Source organism: Ceratotherium simum, chromosome 9 (assembly GCF_057802395.1).
Source record: "Ceratotherium simum simum isolate JZ-2026a chromosome 9, ASM5780239v1, whole genome shotgun sequence".
Classification (NCBI taxonomy): Eukaryota; Metazoa; Chordata; class Mammalia; order Perissodactyla; family Rhinocerotidae; genus Ceratotherium; species Ceratotherium simum.
In genome coordinates this window covers 60,334,360-60,353,687 of record NC_141908.1, presented here as the reverse complement: position 1 = coordinate 60,353,687, position 19,328 = coordinate 60,334,360, and the positions used below count along the sequence as shown (strand labels likewise).

The 19,328-nt window shown below is 37.4% G+C and overlaps 1 protein-coding gene across 2 annotated transcripts in view; it reads right to left on the bottom strand.

Annotated features, from left to right (window-relative positions):
• Positions 1-11,770, bottom strand: part of PPP1R1C (protein phosphatase 1 regulatory inhibitor subunit 1C) — a 110,809-nt gene extending 99,039 nt beyond the window's left edge. The window contains exons 1-2 of one of the 2 annotated variants that reach the window (XM_004426702.3): positions 11,525-11,770; positions 9,767-9,827 (exon numbers count right to left, since the gene is read on the bottom strand). In XM_004426702.3, coding sequence (XP_004426759.1) covers positions 9,767-9,827; positions 11,525-11,605 — 142 coding nt within the window. In that variant the 5' untranslated portion in view covers positions 11,606-11,770. Of the gene's footprint in view, positions 1-9,766; positions 9,849-11,524 lie in introns of both variants that reach the window. The other variant, XM_004426701.3, reaches the window with a different exon arrangement.
• Between the last annotated feature and the right edge of the window lie 7,558 nt (positions 11,771-19,328).

Below are 19,328 nucleotides of genomic sequence, written 5' to 3'. Positions count from 1 at the left end.
TTATAACCTGAATTCACAAAGCTTTTCTAGATACTTTGGTAGGTCCTGGCCTTTTTGTAAGTCAACTCACTTAGTGGGGACAGATTTTATTACATGGATAAATAGCCTGTGATATTTTTACACACAGACGGGCATGTGTACGTGTGTTTGTGCATGTAGATATCTGTGTATATGTTTTCTAATTGTCTATTCTTCATCAGATAGGGAACAAAAGCATAAAATGATGTTGCCTCATTGAGGCAAATTATTCTAAAAATTGGATTCCAAAATAACTGTTGTTCTCATTCTTCCATTTTGTGCTTTCAGTTCTATTTTTACAAGCAAGTCAATATGTATTTATATTTAAAGAGTGTGATTCTGAAAATTGTGTCCCATAATGATGGAAAATTGCTCCCACAGAACGAAAAAAAAAAAAAAAGAAGTTTCCTAGCTTTTCTTAGTTCACACAGTACTTTTCCCTCAGCGTTATTGCCAAGGTTGAACTGTAATTGTACTCTAACCAGACTGTCGATATATCTCCCTTTGATGATGCAGATTTTGGCAACTTATTTCACAAACAGCTTTGTTAAGCACTATAGTCGTCACTATATCAAATTACTCTAAGTGATACAAAGTCACTGAGTTAAATTCAGAGACAGTCTTCCACCCATAGCACAGAGAAGATTTATAGATTTAGATGTAACTTCCCAACATGTGGTGGGGGGCCCTGGAATATTAGCGAAGATCTGAAGGGGACAGAGTATGGAGAAGGCAGGGACAGCAAACAGACTGGGAGGGAGGAGACGAATTCTGAGATCCCTAATCTTTGCATCTGGGACATTTGCTCCAGGAGCTTCCTCTCCCTCCACCTCCGACTTTCACAGATCCCTTCTGAGCTCCAGGTAGACCACTTCTCTAAAGTGTCAGGGACAGTGTCACATCTGGTCAGAGTTCTTGTCTTCTAGAAGATGGAGTTTAGTAATAGTAATAACTTCAAAAGGTAAAATTTCAGGTAGTATGGAAACTGATTTAGGGAGATATTTTCCAGCATCTCTAAAAATCCTACCATGTAGGCGCCCCCATCCCTCACAGTGTTTTTTTCTTTCGTTGTAGTTTTGTCTGTCTGTTTAATTTGAAAGCTTTGAATGAGGCTTGCATCCTCCAAGTAGACCATAGTCCCTGTCACAATGTCCTATACAGTGCCCAGGCACTCATCTATGTCGCCTGCCTGGGCCCTAGGAGCATTTCAGCTTAAGACTCTGGTAAATTCTGCTACCAAATGGTGTCTGGAATTGCTGGCCCAGTGTCAGATCACTACTTGATCAAAGTCATGACTAGAAAATGGTGGGAGAAGGGTAGAAAATCCCAAAGCTTGAAGGCTAGTTCCTGAGCAGTTCTAAAATAAAGAAATATGGAAATTACTCTTCTACGTTAATTATGTAGCTTGGCCAAATTTTTTGTTAGAGGTCACCAAGTACCACTAATTCACTGTTTTTCTTAAATATGACTATAAACTAGAAGCAATTAGAAAGAACTGTTAGTAACTTTTTCGGTCTTAAATTTGAAACTGCACGTGTCCTTAAACTCCTCAGAACAGCTAATGATGATGTGATCCATTTCTATTACTATGCAGACACAAAAACCCACGTCTGTTTATTCAATGGATGCAGAATAGCCTTCTTTGTAATGAATGTTTTATAGTTAGTGAAATATAGTAGTGTTGAAAAAAAAAAAACATGCATTTTGAAGCCACCTGAACCCAGCTTCCTTACTCAATGAGCATTAGGTGGATGAGCACCTTCCCTGGGGTAACCCAGGCAGTAAGCGGCCATCTGAGATCCACATCCAGACCCGAGTGATTCCAACTCCTCTACTCCTAAGTTCTAGGTGCCTGCCTCCCCAAAATCATAGTTGTCATTAATCAAGCATCCAGTCTTTATACCGTACTTTACCACATTATAATCTAATCCTCAAAAATGTCCTACAGTAGACATTTCCGTATTGAATTAAAATATGTTTTATATTTGTGCCACATGCTGTTGGTTTTGCTATCAATATACATGTGTCAACTTATAAATATGTCTCAGGTAGTTGTCTCCATGAAAGCAAGAATGATGACTTACCTATTTTATCCCCCAGAGCAGCTAACAATGTGCCTTAATCAGAGTAGGTGCCCAAAAAGTTTGATGGAGTGACATTGGATTCGACGATCTATTTTTTATCCATTTAAATTTAATAGCCCATGGGCATCTAATATCTACTCTACTAGATATATCTACTCTAATAATTTGGACTAAATAGTAAAATTTTAGCTCTGATTCCCATCCTTAAGAACTTAAAGCCAAAAGATCAAAATAAGTCATACAAATGTTTTACAGAATAATGAGCATGACAAATAAGTGTCTCTATGTCTTGGCCAGAGTTAATCTTTACCATGGTCTGAGCAATTGAGATTTCTATTATTACAATTGTATCCTAGTTCATCTAGTTGTATTATTCTCTGTTACCTAGACCACGTGCTCATGGAGGATTTAGAATAAAGACTAGTTAAATATTTATTAAATTGAATTGAATGTCAGAAATAGCTTCAAGAGTTGGAGTTGGGAGGAGAGTGTTGGAATAACGAAGCCAAACAATGAATCAGATTACTCAGGGAAAATTTTTGAAATTTAAGTGAGTCTGGTGCTACAATTTAAATAAGAGAAATTGGTGGAAAAGACGGAGACTGACTTATACAAATGAATCAGTCTAGACTAAGCCTAGGAGCTGGCAAAGGAACCAAAAGAAGGAACCAAGAAAGAAAGCTCTACCCAGAATACAGCACAGGGATGGTGTATGGAAGGAAGTGAGAACAAATGGAGTGGAATCAAATGTGAGTAACCAAATGAGTGTTTGATAGACAACTCTAAAGGATTTTTATATTTTTGAAACCTATTCAACCATTTTTCTCTCCACACACTTAGAATATGAGTTTCATTTTTGGTCAAATACAAATCTGCCACAAAGATCTCTATTGCTTACAATAGCTTTTTCACAACTTTATAGACATCAGTAGCATGCTTATTTTAAAGAAAATTCTAAAAAACTCATATTTCATGAAAATTATATTTGTAAACAAGTCATGCTCAGTTGAACAAATACCACAGTATAAGATACATAACAATTCCATAATTGTATATTCTTATCCTGATGAATTAGAGGTATGGTACATCTTTTCTCTTATCAAGAACCCGCTACTCTGGGGACACTGACAATGCCTAATGAAGTCAGGTTTGGAAAAGAGCTGGGCTATCTTCTGATAAGAAATGCAGCTTTTAGGAGTACTCGGCTTTTCTCAGCTTGAGTACGACGCAGCTGGATCACACATCTTTAGTATCTACTTGGTTCCAGGCATCGTGCTATGCGTTTTCTCACACCTCAGCATCTTATTTAAGAAAGGAGGAAATCCAGCCCTTAGAGGTTAAGTACACACTCAATGTCTCACTGCAAGTAACTGGCAAAGCTGGGATTCAACGCCAGGTCTTACCGCAAAGCCAGTGCTTTACCTGCTACAAATACTGCCTGGCTATGCCATGCAAAAGTACCTTAGAGTTATTTTCATCTTCTGCATCTCCACAAGTAGGGAAACAGAGACTGAGAAAAATGAAATGCATTGACCCTACCACCATTCAGTCATATTTCACTAAGCCATTTGTAATTAAAATCAGCATAAAAGGTGAGCAATATATGCTATCATTCAAAATGAGCAAAAGTAGTAATTTGCTGCAACGAAGTAGAACTATTTCATAGTTTTATGATTTGCCCTTTCATTTTGCTTTCATTTAATTTGAAGATTATACGAGTTCCTTTGAACACTTACAGTATGCAAACCTTGGCATTCCTGAGAACTAGAACCTCATCTTTGGCTCACAATTATTCCAATTGATTGGGCTATTTGGCTGCAGAGACGGAATAGTTATGGGAAAATAAGTCAATCAATTGTACAGTACATGCATCTCTGAAAGGCATATGAGTCACTTGTCTTTAAATCATTCAGCATGGTTTGGCATTCAATAACTCATAGAAATAAATGCTGAGGAGAAAAAAATAGGCTTTTCTGACAATTCTTTAGAAATTAATACCAGTTAACTGTTGAATGGTCTTCAAACACTGGACCTTTCTTTGTTTTGTACTGTCATTTATACTGAGAAAGCAAAATAAATGCTGAACAATTAACAAGGATTGCGGGTCAAAATTAATAAGAACCACATTCCCAAAGAAGATGAGAAAACTTGGAAGAAAACAAAACTGTATGGACTATGGGTCCAGTACAGCTTTTACTTGAATACCTTTGATTGGAGGTCCGTGGGGGTGACAGGCACCTCCAGCTCTGTGGCTGATGATATCTTACTCATCCTTAGGAGTCCCAGAAAAATCCTCAGTGTGATTCCTGAAGCTTGCACTCAAAGTGCTCATTGCCTTTTGACCATAAATCGTTAATTTTGTAAAACACAGGGTGTCCATGAAAAGAGATTGTGTGAACATGAATGCTCTAACACTGGAAATAAATGTCCACTTCAACTTTGCTGGTCCTGCAAAACCTCTGATCGTTAGAAATTCCTAGAGCCCCTCTGTTTGGAACGACTCAGTCTGAGTCCAGCAATATTCTCTAGCTAGCATCCAATGTCTCAGGATTATAAATCCAGAGCCTTCAAAATGTCATTAGTAACTTAGTATCAGAGTCCTGAAATGCAAGCCTCATTTAGAATGTCATATACAACGTTGAGAATGGACTGTGGCTTCATTTTCAGTTTGAGAGTTGAACGGCCCAATCAGTTAGATTCCCAGTTGTCTCTACTGACTAGACTTACTATCAAGGTTGAAAGGAGATAGTGTGATATTTAATACATATGTCTCATACCAACTAATTTTTAGAATCCTGACCCATGTGAGAAAATGGTTTTGTTTTTATTCCTCATCTCTAAGAATATTTGGAGCTAAAAGTGTCAAAGATAAAATCAATCTGCAAATTCAGCTGTGATAGGAAGTTCAATAAATATCCCCCCAAATCATTTTACATTATGTTTCTGGTTCCATTTCTTAGATGTACAACAAACTTTTAAACGACGCCAAAACTCCTGGGTACTTACCCAAATCTTCACTATGTTCTAGGCCTCTTACAGTTCACTCATGTTTAATAGGCCTCAGGTCCATTAAATCTAATTGTAACCATATTTTCTCTGCTTAACAGTAAGTGGAGAAGAATGGATGCCACAAACTTTAATATTCAGATGGCCTGGTCTAGGCTGGCTTTTTACCGGAAGACTGTGTCTAGTCCTGGGCTCCAAACGCCACGAGACAAGGAGAATTTGGATAGAGTTCATTAAGGTCCTTATAAGGGACTGGGAATACTCAATCCAGAAAAGAAAATAATAAAAAATTCTTTTATGTATTTAAAAAGGTGAATAAACGAATTTTTATTGAAGAGAGAAAATGAAGAGTTATTTTAGAATAAAATGGGACATTACTCAAATTTGGTTTAAGAAATTATATTTTCTAGCATCTAAAATTATTGGATCTGGAATTGAAAACTAGGGGTAGTTAGGGATTCTTCTCTGAGATATATAAAATGGAGTGATTCTCAGGGACTTGGGTTGATTTATGTATCTTTCATGAAGATGTGTGGTTGGATTAGATATTGCTTGAAGTTCTTTTCCAATTCTAGATTTCTAATACTGGTAACCAAATGTACAGTCTTCTTATACGTCTACTTAAAGACAAGCAATGTTTAAGTAAATCCAGAAATGTGATGAAATAAACTGCAGAAAGTGGCATTACCATTTATTTCTAAACAGAGAGAATTTCTGTGTAGTCATCCCTTTAAATAAAAATACAGGTAACCAAACCAGTTAACTACAGATTATAAAAGAGTAAAAGTAAACAGCACGCAGTAAAGGATAGACAATGAGGCTCTACTACATAGTCTCAGAGAGCTTATCATAAACAGGCCCTTAATCAGAAGACGAACTGAAAATACAGACAGATAAGCAGATTGCTACAAGGTCACTCACGTTGGCAGCCCCAGAAAACATTTAAAAAAGATGAAATTTGTCTTTGGTGCTTCTCTACTCCCACACCTCAAGCTTCCAGTATCTTAGCCATCTGGCTGTTTAGAGTCATTCTTGGAAGCAAACACAGTTTCTGCTCTCTCTACCATAAAAATACGTCCTTTGCTATTAAATTTTTTCAGACAAGATGCCTTCAATTCAAAATTTTTAGTCCTGTTTCCCATTATTTTGAGTTAAACTGATTAATCTGTGCGAGAGAGTGACATATCCTTAACAGGTTATATATCTGTTTACGTAATGCCCTTAGTGCTGAGAATTCTAGGCCATTGGTTAGAAAGGGGCTGATGGGACATTTTGCTGTCCCTGGAATCCATCAGTCGGGTGCCTACCTCGTCTATATGTTTAGACCAGCATCGATGAACTAGCAATCAAGCAATCTGGATTTACGTGATGCAATATCTTTCTATTCTATTTCCCTTCTATCAAATATAAACAGAATGCATATGTACTTCTAAATCTAAAATCAAATCATTCTTTCTAATATGCTATATAATTGACTATTTCTGCAAACTTCTACAAAGGCAAAAAAAAAAAGGAGCTATGTCTAATTCATTTAACAATGATTACAATACACCAATCTCATCATGTGAATTGGAAAGGTTTGTTAATTATGTCTCTATAATGGAAAATTTAATTTTCTTTGCCTCATTAATTGACAATAAAGAAAGATTTTTCAGGGATTTGAATTTTAAACAGCATTAATGACAGGTAATTCCAAAAACACTCAGTTGTTTCCTGGGCAATTTCAATAAATTGAAGAGATCTGTTTAGTTTACCAGAATTTAAAGCTGCACCCAATTTTTATTTGTAAAAGAACACATTGCTTTTGAGGGCTAGAAGAAGCAATTGCTTGAAGAAGATCATCTAACACTTAACGAGGTTTTTGTTGTTGTTGCCGTTTTGTTTTGTTTTGTTTTGTTTGATAGAAAGTGTTCAGATAATATTTGGAACATAAAGAATTGTTGAATAGGGCAGAAATATTTAGTGCAGATGAGATTACGAAGCTTCTGTTCTTCTTATTATATCTTAACTCTTTAATATCACCTGCACAGTTTGTATTCCAGAACATCAGCTAATGAGACCTAACATTTGTTGCACTTTGCAAATTTTAAGATGTATTCACATTAACTGTTTCAATTGTTACAACAACTCTGTGAAGTAGAAAGGATGGCTATTGTAATCTGTATTTTATAGACGAGAAGATAAAGCTTGGAGATGTTGTCCCTTACCTAAGACCACCTGGCTAATAAAGACCAGTCTCTAGGTCTGGTTTGGTTTGGTGAAGTGTTCTTTTGTTGCTGTTTGTTTGTTGGGTCCTTAGATTATTTCCCCAATAATCGTGGTTCTAGATCATTTTTACTGGGAAAGCTATACAGGCATGTGATTTTTTTGCTTCAAGAATCCATCGCTAGTCCAAAAACTTCTGGTTGCCATAAACCTTGCTATACACAGCCAAAGGCTGATCTGTCCCTTGTAAAGTATTTTCATTTCCAAAAGAAGGATGAAGATGCAGAGAGGTGACATTACTAAAATAACATAGTTCTCTGTGAGATGCTATTTGCATCTAAGTTCTCTCCAGTGGTGCTTGTAAACAGAGAGAAGGATGGAGTCAATAAGGGAAATAGGACAATGCCATCTAATGATTAGGAGATCTGGTAAGAAAAAGGTTACTAGACAAAACCTGTTTGGTTCACAGGGATATTTATTTATTTATTTATTTATTTATTTTTTAATTTTATTTATTTATTTTTCCCCCAAAGCCCCAGCAGATAGTTGTATGTCATAGCTGCACATCCTTCCAGTTGCTGTATGTGGGACGCGGCCCCAGCATGGCCGGAGAAGCGGTGCGTCGGTGCGCGCCCGGGATCGAACCCGGGCCGCCAGCAGCGGAGCGTGCGCACCCAACCGCCAAGCCACGGGGCCGGCCCCCAGACAGGGATATTTAAATATAATTCCTAGTCCACTAAGCTAAGTGGTTTAGAGAAAGGATTTATTTGAAGTTCGGGTTTGCTTGTCGATAGGGCTTGAATGTCTAATCACATTCCTTCACTAAGTAATGCAAACTGAAATTTGCAGGGGTAACATCATGCCGTAGAAAATGTGTGGGCTTTAGAATTAGGACTATCTCAGTTTGTCTGTCATTGTCTGAGTGTAATTATCTGAGTGTCGTCTGTCACTTCTAGTGGAATGTCTTAAACAAAAGTCACTTCATCTCTCTGATGCTCACTTTCGTCATCAATAGCACATATTTGGCACTCAAGAAATGGCTCAAACGAGAGCCACAAAGGTCGGTTACATGGTTTCACTATGTTCAGTCACAATGCCTGCAGAACTCTGCTCTTTAGTAGGCAGAAGGACACCTAGAAATCAAGTTGAGCAACACTTTTAAAGGTTGGCATAGGGAGGTAAGCTCTAGGAGATTGTGGAAAAGTCTGTCACTATGGGCAAAGGTAGTGATTGGAAATTGCTATAAAATTACCTCCTATCTAAGGAGATTTTATTATTATGTTTATTTACTTGTACTTACTTGCAAACTATAAGTGCATACCATTTGCATCTCTTATTCAACCAAATAGAATTAAGTTAACATTTATTCTGAGATATATTTGAAAATGATTTTAAAATTCTATAGCACTTTAAAGGTATAGGACCAAATCATAATTTTTTGTTTTCAACAGGAATAAATTTGCTTATTTGTTTCCCATTGGCTAAACACCTTCCTATACTTGGGTTCAATGATGAATATTGTATTAGAATTTTGCTTTCTTATCTCATGTATGTTTCTCTAACTAGAAAGGAATCTGAAAAAGTCGAAGACTATTTTGCCCTGGCATTCTTAAAACAGATCATTCACTACAACCTATACTTAGACTTATTATGTTTCCACCATTCAAATTCCTTTTGTCTACTCTTATTGTTTATACCTACCAAAAATCCAACTCCAAGTCCTGCCTAGTTACAAATTAATGCCATGACATTTGCTGTCTTACTTGTATTTCTAGAAACAGCACTTAAATGTGAGATTAAAATCACCCCCATTCAATAAGTAAATAATGTTTGCGTATTGCAGATCACAGTCCTTTATCAGGAATAATAATGCAGCTTTACTTTTTACAGGAAATGGAAAATAAAACCTCAAAAAATGGATACAGCCCTTTAGAACGGCTCTCAAATGGGCAGTGCTGAAAATTGATCTGGTTACTTGTCAATTGCATTATTCAGAGATGACATTAGCAGCAAAGCTGTAGCCAATGCTGGCTCATTGCCCACCCCATGACAACCTTTCATAATAAAAAACCTACTCTGTAAAGATATAAGCATCTCTAGGGCTGTAATTTGAACTTTGGAACCTAATTAAACAACTTTCCACCGGCCTCATTAATAAGCACTGAACCAGATTCTATGCAAACACCCGAAGACATGACAGTGAATGCTAACAAAACATTTCATAGCGTATCATCACCAATGTGTCATTCTAGAAGAAAAGCAGGCTGTTGGCTGAGACAATTCCTATAATATTTATTTCTGATTTTGTTTATGATCCATTTTATAAACTAGCTTGTTAGATTATTGCTAACTGAAATCCTGAATTGAAATCTTTTGGCAATGTCACGCTCTTTGACGTTCTTCAAATAATTCTGTTCTGTTCCATTAGCAAGAAAGACATCATGCTTCCTTACCTGGGGGATTGTGTTCGTTGAGAATCACAAGCGATGCTGGTGTAGGTCTTCTTTTCCTGATCTGTGAACGACAGAGGCCCGGCTAAGGTCAGCGAGAGTCAGACACTGCGCTTGGTTACTCTACAGTTTGCAAAGCTGTCCCATTCTCATCTTTTCCCAACACACAAAAACAAATTTCTGGAGGGCACACAGTAGGTGCTCAGTAATTTTATTTTGAATAGTAAAAAGCCAGACAGTACAACTGTCACATATTAGTATCACCTTCTTTGACCAAAAAGCTACATTTCCACAGAAAAGCAACAGTTGAATATAATAAAATAGTGACACTAAAAATTAATATGCAGTGAAGATATGAGGATGACTTGCTAATTTTAATGGCTCTCTTGGAGCCTTATAATATTGATGATGCTTTCAAGATCCATTACCCTTATTTCTAAACAGGGTAAGAAAAGCTTAGAGAACTCAAATTTCTAGCAGGTTAAATTTAACAGCATGAGTCTTAAATTTCAATTAATATCATAAGCTTTTCTTATTTTCTACTGTAATGTTTAGAACAAATCAACAAAAAAAAAGAATGAATATGGATCTTGTGAGAGTATATAATTCATTTAAAGCTAATAGGTTCGATGTGGGGCTTTTTCTTATTTTAAGAGTTACAGGAGTGTATTATGATTAGAATCTCTAATGCGTCTTTGATTTCTTAAATATATAGGTAAATTCCTCAGGTATATGTCAGTAGGATAGAGGATAAAATTTACCAGTGACATCTTGTCCGAGATAGAACCAATGCCCCACTCAACATAGATACATGTTCAAGGTTGTATTTACCTGGCCTGAGTCGGGTGGATCTACTTTAGATTATCAAAACATCCTAGGAAATTATGAGCCTCAGATTCAATAAGTATTTTTAAGACTTTGTATATAATATTTGGAAAAGTATTCGGGGATAATTTAGGTTTTAAGAAATTAATGAATTAGGTTGATGAATACATACATTTCTTTGCTTTTACCTCCCCACTGTTGTAATTTTACCACAAATGATCTTTTAAGTGGTTCCATTGCATCAAGAATCTAAGTAAATCTGAATATGAAAGGTGATACAGATGTAAACCAATCTCACATGAGACAGAGAGACAAAGACAGAGAAAAACAGATATATAGATATATCAGACATAGAAAAGGAATCCAGGAAATGTTCAAATACTATTTTTAATATCTGAATAAAATGTTTTCTAAATTATATATACAACTGCAAAACCTATCCACCATGTATTACATATACTTATAATTACTGCTTTGGGTATACAATGAAAACTTTAAAATATTAAGCCTGTAATCTGAAATTATTCCAAGATTTAATGCTTTCATTGTTAAATGAATCTTTTTATTTTATAAATAATGAAATAAAATGTTGCTAATTTTGAGAATTTTTTTTTAAGTTTCTCTAAATCTTGAACCTGTTATTTTAATAAGCAAAAGCAAACAGATTTTTGGATCCAAATCTGAATTGCTAACATAACCATTTTTCCCTAATGAGTGCTAATTTTGTATCACATAAAATGCTCATTTCAGCCAATAGTTCCCCCAATGCAACTCAAATACAAGGTCATGTGGAAACCAACTTATTTCTCATTCACATATCACACAAGTCACAAAGTTTAGGCAAATTCAAAACGTGGAGAAGCTTTCAATTAATACCAAGAGTGTATGTCCCTATGACCTTATATGCAGGACTGGTCCCCACCCAATTCCACTTACCTGCTCTGCTGCTTCTGGTGCAATCTGACTCTGGAATAAAGGCACAGCAAATTGTATCTTTTTGGGACTGTTGGGTTCCATGATAATGACGAGAATTAGTCAGAGACGTGGAGGGCTCAGCAAGACTAACCCCAGGTGGTGTCTGGGATGTGTTTCCTCAGGCACACTCCACCCAGCCACACAGAGTGCTTAGTAATAAATAGCTGTAATACCAGAGCAAGCAAGTGAAGATGCTGAGGTCTGAGTAACTCCCTTCTTCAACATCCACAGTGATGCCTGTCTCGCCTGTTCCCCTACCAATCCCTTGGATCCTCTCAGCACAATACAGAAAGGAACAATAAGCTAATTGTGTGCCTCTTCACTAGTACACATGCCAAGCATTCACTCAGCAGCTAATTGATAATGCAATGCTAGCCTTGAAGGACCCGCCGTCCTGGGATTTGAAAGAAAGGCTCTATCCACTGTACATTACTAACCGGCTGCTCAAAAGTGCAATGTAAGCTCCCTCTGAGCATTGCAGGGATAGGCTATTCATTATTGATGAACATAAAGCAGGAAATTTTTAGAGTTGGGGGCAGGGTTTGGGTATGGAATCATTTCATTTCTCTTGTAGCAACTTATAAGTCAGACACCTTCGTTATTTCACATTCAGCCACCAAACTGATGAATGGGCACGGAGGGTAAGCCACAACCAATAACATCAGCTACCTTTATGCTGTGAGATCTGGTTAAGCAAGACTGATCATAGGAGGCAGAGCGTCCGTGGTGTAGTGAGGACAACATTGCTCTGGGCTGAGCAGATCTTTGTTCAAGTTCCATCGCTACCATTAACAAGCTCTGTGGCCTCGACCAAATCACAGGTTATGTCTAGGCCCCCATACTTTCATCAGAAAAACAAAGGGATTGAACTCCATGACCTTAAGCGCCTGTTCTGTCCCAACATTCTATAATTGTAGTTCACAGTTTTCATTAGAGTGGAAAGTATTGGACGGCTAAATTTAGCAAACAGCTTGAAAGTCACTGCTGCTGCAATGACCTCTATTTTATTTCCTGGTGGAAACAGTTATATCCTCTGATTTGGAAAAATACAGAAGTGTCTAGAAAACATTAGTGGAAACCCAATGGTATTCAACATTGTGGTTTGTTGTCAACAGTAGGGACATAGGTAAAGAAAAGGACTTGAAAAAAAGTGTAAAAGGAGTAATCTCTGAAATGATAGAGGATGATGGTCACATTGCCTAGTGGTAGAGGGAGTCTCTGGCCTGATCTCTACATCTATTAATGTCTAAGGGGAGGCTATCGCATAGCCAGATGGCCTTCATGCATTCAACTCCTTTTGTGAAGGAAGCCTGAAAATGAAGCTGCTTTACGGAGAGAAAGAACTTGAGTTCTCTACTTCCTTATTTGAAAGATATTGTTTGATGAATACCAGATTTTTTTATGTTTTGGGGTTTCTATGATACACTCAGTCATTGACTACTATTCCAGGTATTTACAAATAAACTTTTCTTCCTTTTTATAAAATTCTGCGTCCATACCAGGAATCCATCTTAATGATTTAAATATGCAATGTTCTGTTGAAAGAATATAGAAAGGAATATGCATTATTCAAGTAGTTTTCTATACCCACTAGGGGAAAAAACAAATGAAGATGTGGTTGTGACAGCACTTTCAGCTGGAGAACAGTGCTGACCAGCAAGAAATCTTGTGATGGGTTTATCCTTGTAGTGTTGAAGGGAAAGTTATAAATTACATTTTGTGTAACAGTTTACAAAAGTTCTCAGAATGAAAATCTGAATTAATGTCATTAATGAAGTTATTTTTATGAATATATCTTCAAATTATATAAAAGGAAAACAAGACAGTATTTCTAGTGAGTAATTAATCCAAAACTTCATTTACTGTAGTAATTAAGAGCATGCATTTGGCAGCCTTGAATTCAAACCCTGGCTCTGCTACTTACTCAGTTTATCAACTTGGGCAATAAGAGAACTCTCTTCTTGTGAGGTTTAGATGAGTTAATTCTTTAAAAGAGCTCATTATGAGGCCAGCACGTGATAACTACTGGATAAAAGCTATTATTTTCCTTTCTACTAGATTTTTCAAAAAGCTTGAAGACGCATATTATTAATCTAATAGGAATGTCTGCCTATTTGGAATAATTTGATACCAGTCAGAACAATAGATGATAAAGTGAAATTCCATGTACGCGTTATGGTATAAATATTAATAAAATTATTCTGATTGACTAATTGCCCTATTTTGAATTGTTTGACCAGAAACAGTATCACGAAGGGACTATCTAAACGCTTTAAGCTGCTTCTTCAGCAGGGCAAGTCCTATGCATCCTTCAGAACTCAGCTGAGTATCATTGCCTCTGGGTAGCTTTTATAGATTTACTCCTACCCCCATTGGATTTAGACCCACCTCTTCTGTGTTCCCAAAGCATCCAGCATACCTCTACTTAGTACAATAACTACCAGTCTGTCTTCTAACCGTTTAGTGTTTAGCAATGTCACTCATTCATATAGAAAATATTGGCTGAGTAGATACTTCAGTCCACTCCCTGCCAGGCCCTTTGCTATGGCATTAGAGGAGAGATTGTATTAAAAGGTGTTTGAGGTCCTTTTAAAACTAAATTGTTATTCCAAGAATCATTTAAAATGCAACTTAAATTTGAAATAATCTAAAATTTTTAATGGGTTTATATGGGGAGTATAGTTATACTAAATATTAGGCATACATTTTTTCTCCCTGTTAGAGATAATAGTAGTAGCTAACCCTTATATGACACGTAATACATACCAGGCATTCTTCTAAGTGTTTTATCTGCATTAATTTATTTAATACTCATAACAACCCTTTGAGGTAGATGCTATTGCTGCCCCCATCCCCACCTTAAAATGAAGAAACTAAGAATCAGGGGCTGGCCCTGTGGTGTAGTGGTTAAGTTCGCGCACTCTGCTTCAGTGGCCTGGGGTTTGCGGGTTAGGATCCCCGGCACAGACTTACACACCACTTATCAAACCATGCTGTGGCAGGCGTCCCACATATAAAGTGGGGGAAGAGGGGCATGGATGTTAGCCCAGGGCCAATTTTCCTCAACAAAAAGAGGGGGATTATCAACAGATGTTAGCTCAGGGGCTAGTCTTCCTCACCAAATAAAAAAGTAACTGAGAATCAGAGTGTTTGGGTAACGTGGCCAAGGTTATATAGCTAATAATGACAGAGTCCAGGATTTAAATGCAGACAGTTTTGCTTAGAGCCTGGGCTTTAATCACGATGGCTACTATTATATAAGGGCCTATAGAGAAGCCGGTGGAAGGCACCAGAATCTCTACAGTGGTTAGATGTTCTAACCACAAGAGTTTCATGGTAAAAGAGCTTAAGATGATGTGGCATATGACCAAAAGGAAAGAAAGTAGCATGACTATAGGATACTAGTAATCAAGAAGATCTCACATTTTGAATTAGATATCAATATAGAATGGAGAATCTAGAGTTGGGTGTTATGTCACCAAGCTGATTTGAAAGAAGGTAGCTTTTCTTTTCTCTCTCTCTTTTTTTTTTAAAGTAATGTGTTCTATTGTTAAAGATTAAAAATGCCTCTAGAACAAGCAATAACTACAGTATCTCTTCAAGGTAAGTGATACTCTGAGTAAAGAAGGTAAAACATTAGGAAATTAGGCCGTTAGGCCTTCCTAACTTTACCCTATGGTAATATCTGTCTGACCTTATTTTCCACAGCTCCTCAAGATCCCCATACAGGTCAGACTTCTCCCCACAGCCAGCCTTTCTGTGGCCTCCCCTACCTTCCTGGGAGGGTTTTTTGCACCTTCTCTCCTTTTATCCAAATCGGATTCATCCTCTAATTCCACCTCCTTAGGAAGGCACCCTCAGATTCTCCAGGCAAAAGGAATCACTCTCTTTTTCCTCTTCTGGTATTTAATCATATGTTGTTGTTAGTGCCATGGAGTCAATTCTGACCCCGTGTAACCCCATGTACAGCAGAGCGGAACCCTGCCTGGTCTTTTTTATGCCATCATCTCACCCTCCAGCGCCATATCAGACAATGCTCTACTGCTATTCATAGGGTTTTCATGGCCAATTTTTTGGCGGTGGGTGGCCAGGTCCTTATTCCTAGTCTATCTTAGTCTGGAAGCTCTACTGAAACTTGTCCACCATGGGTGACCCTGCTGGTATTTGAAATACCAGTGGCATAGCTTTCAGCATCACAGCAACATGCAGCCACCACAGTATGACAACTGACAGACAGATGGTGTGGTTCCCTGATCAGGAAACAACCCAGGCCACATAGGTGAGAGTGCCGAATTTTCACCACTAGATCACCAGGGCTGGCTTAATTATTTGTAATTTTAAGTTATTCTATAGCAATTTCCTATGTGTTCCTTTGGCCTCCCCTCCTAGACTGCAAATCCTTTTCTGTCCTGTCTTAAACATAAACAGAACAAGCAAGGCGTTGGCCATCTAGTAGCTACTAGATAGCTCCACTTAGGCTTCATCCATCTGATATTGTCAGGAAACAAAGTGTTTCAATATACTGAGTTTTCCCAAAGACTACAGCTCATCCTTTTAAGCATCACACATTGCTTTTTAAAATATTTTAATGGGCACTTAAGATATATTCAATATTTTCATGCCTTTTAAGAGAATATATATCAAACGTAATTCGTCCTTTTTCCTTACTTTCATATAAACATCAATTATTGTACTCTGTCATATACCAAGATGCTATCTGAAGTTTTTGGTATTTCTTGCTATCCTAACTGGTTCAAAATTCCATAGGTACATAGTTTTTTTTGTTGTCTATTTTTTTTTTTTTTTTTGGTGAGGCAGATTGGCCCTGAGCTAACATCTGTTGCCAATCCTCCTCTTTTTTGCTGGGGAAGATCAGCCCTGAGCTAAGATCTGTGCCCATCTTCCTTTTTTTTTTTTTTGTATGTAGGATGCCACCACAGCATGGTTTGATGAGTGGTGTGCAGGTCCACACCCAGGATCCTAACCTGCAAACCCCAGGCCGCCGAAACAGAGCATGTGAACTTAACCATTATGCCATCGGGCCAGCCCCTTAGGTACCTAGTTCCTATGCCTATTTTAGAGATTTTATTTATCTGATGATTGCCAATAGTCATTTTTAAATTGTCACTTGTCTTAGTCCATTCAGGCTGCTATAACAAAATACCAGAGACTGGGTGTTTTATAAACAACAAACATTTATTTCTCACAGTTCTAGAGTCTGGAAAGTCCAAGATCATTGTGGCAGCAGATTCAGTGTCTGGTGAGGACCCGCTTCCTAGACAGCCATCTTTTCCCTGTGTCCTCACATGGCAGAAGGGGCAAGGGATCTCTCTAGGGCCTCTTGTATAAGGGCACTAATCTCATTCATGAGGGCTCCACCCTCATGACCTAATCACCTCCCAAGGCCCTACCTCCTAATGCCATTACCTTAGGGATTAGGATTTCAACATTATGGATTTGCAGGAAGCGTAAACATTCAGTCCATTGCATTCACATGACATAAAATAAGTGCTTTATTTGTGGAAAGAGGAAAGAGAAGGAAAGGAGGGGAAGGGAAGGGAAGGGGAGAGGAGAGGAAAGGAAAAGGCTTGCTAAGAAAACCAAATATTTTCGACTTTTCAATGTATTTCCTATTCAAAGCTGTGTTTCAAATATCTTGAGTTCACAAATCTTGAAAGATATACAGATATATGAGATATTATTTTGTTTAACATTTGGTTTGCTAGCTGAATGTCATCAAAAATAAAAGCAAATATTTATTAAGCATGCCTACAAACATGTAGGACTACATTAAATGCTGGAAATACCATAATGAATAAGAGCAGACAACATATGATAGTGTCTAGATATATGTCAGTTGCAAGATTTCTAGCTCTACTACAATGATTTTCAGCGTCATATGCTCAACACTCTGATGTAATATTTGAGATGCACTCCCTTCCGCATCCTCCTTCAGTTCTCTCCGGAACTTCACTCATTTCCTCCATTAAAGAAAGCCCATCAGAATGCAAGCGAGAGTGACATTATCATTGGGATTGTGTAGAATAATCTCAATTATTTTTAATGTAAATGGTTGGAGAACTCCAAAACTTTCATTATTAATATTAACAATTTACTAGTAAAGCACCAATACCTAATTGAGACAAATAAGTGTATCTGTGAAATGTGGTTGAATACCACTAATCTAAATGAAATGAACCAGTCTCCCAATACTATTTAAATTAAATTTCTCCCAGGGAAATCATTAACCATATTAATTTCCTCAGAATATCTCCTAAGTTCATCCATGCCATTTTAAATCTTATATTATTTCAAATTCTACACTTAAAAGAAGCCTCCTCAGACTAAGCTCACTATATTGCAATCTTATAATAAAATCTGAACCTCCACAGCACTTAAACATAAAAGTATATTTGTAATCACTCTCATATTTAAAGGTTGACATCGTTGATTCATTCATTCATTTATTTAGTGCCTACCATATTCTTTAAAATTGTTCCTTAATTATTTTATGATTGCATGTTCTTCACTAACTCTAACAATTTTGATTTTCTCTAGGATCCCCATATCAATTAACGCAGTGTTTACAATATGTGTTGAAGTGAAAAATTACTACTGTGTTATATGAATACTGAGGGGTTTCTTTATCCTGACTATGGACATGTTGTTTTGTTTAATGTATAATATTTTCCTGGGCCATCACTCAATTGTTTCATCTTTATTTCTTGTTGAGGTAGGTTCACTAAAGAAAACCAGGAACCCATAAAGGGGTTTCAGCTAGTCCGTATCAGCCATAGGGCTAGAGCAGTGAGTATCAGAGAGGGGGAGCCCCAGGGACTTGGAGAGCTGGGGCCTGTTTCTAGGGACCTGAGGCTGTGGGCCTTAGTTGACCCCACCCTAGGGGAAGAAGTTCATTGGACAGCTCAGGCAGAGGAGTCATGTGGGGACAGAGTCAATCACAGCCTGGTGTGGACTAGGGGACCTTTGAAATTTTAGGCCAGGTGGACTCAAGAAGATTTTTAGCTCAAGTCCAGCAGAAGCACGGGAGCAATGGGAAGAAGAGTTGGAATCCATTCTTGTCCTTTCCTTATTCATCCCCGTTCTCATTTGTTTTGGTAACTTTCATTTTTATTCATTTCCATAGCATAATCTTAGCCTTTCTCTGCCTTTATTTGGGGGAGATGATCATTACACAAAATATGGAAACTGTGATTATTGAGTTTATATAAATTGTATTAGTTTATAAAATATTTTTATAAATATTATTCATTTACCCAGCAAATATGTACTGAGCCAAATATTGGGATATAAACATGAACAAGATAAAGTCCAAACCTTCAAAGAACTTGCCATTAAGAGAAGAAGGCAGAATCCTAAGAGCTGGAGATGCTATGACAGAAAGTGATAATGGGAAATAGAAAGAGATCTGGGTAGGAGGTTAATGACTGACTCTGGGCCACAGACATTTTTTGTTTGCCTACACAGCATTTTTTTAATTGAGATGACATTTTAAAACGCACAAAAATAAAGACATCCAGCTTCTCTTAGTATAATGGAAGGTCTGGAAAAGCTGGGCTGTCATATCCACAAGGTCACCAGCAACTCCGATGACGTAGAGCTACTTTCTGTAAACAGTGCAGTGATTTACACATAGCAACAGGCTTCATTACCTCTAATACAGGGTGTGCATGGTATTCACATCCAGCTAACTTCAGTTAACCCCTGAGCTAGAGGAAGCAGGCATGACAACATTGTATACCATGCA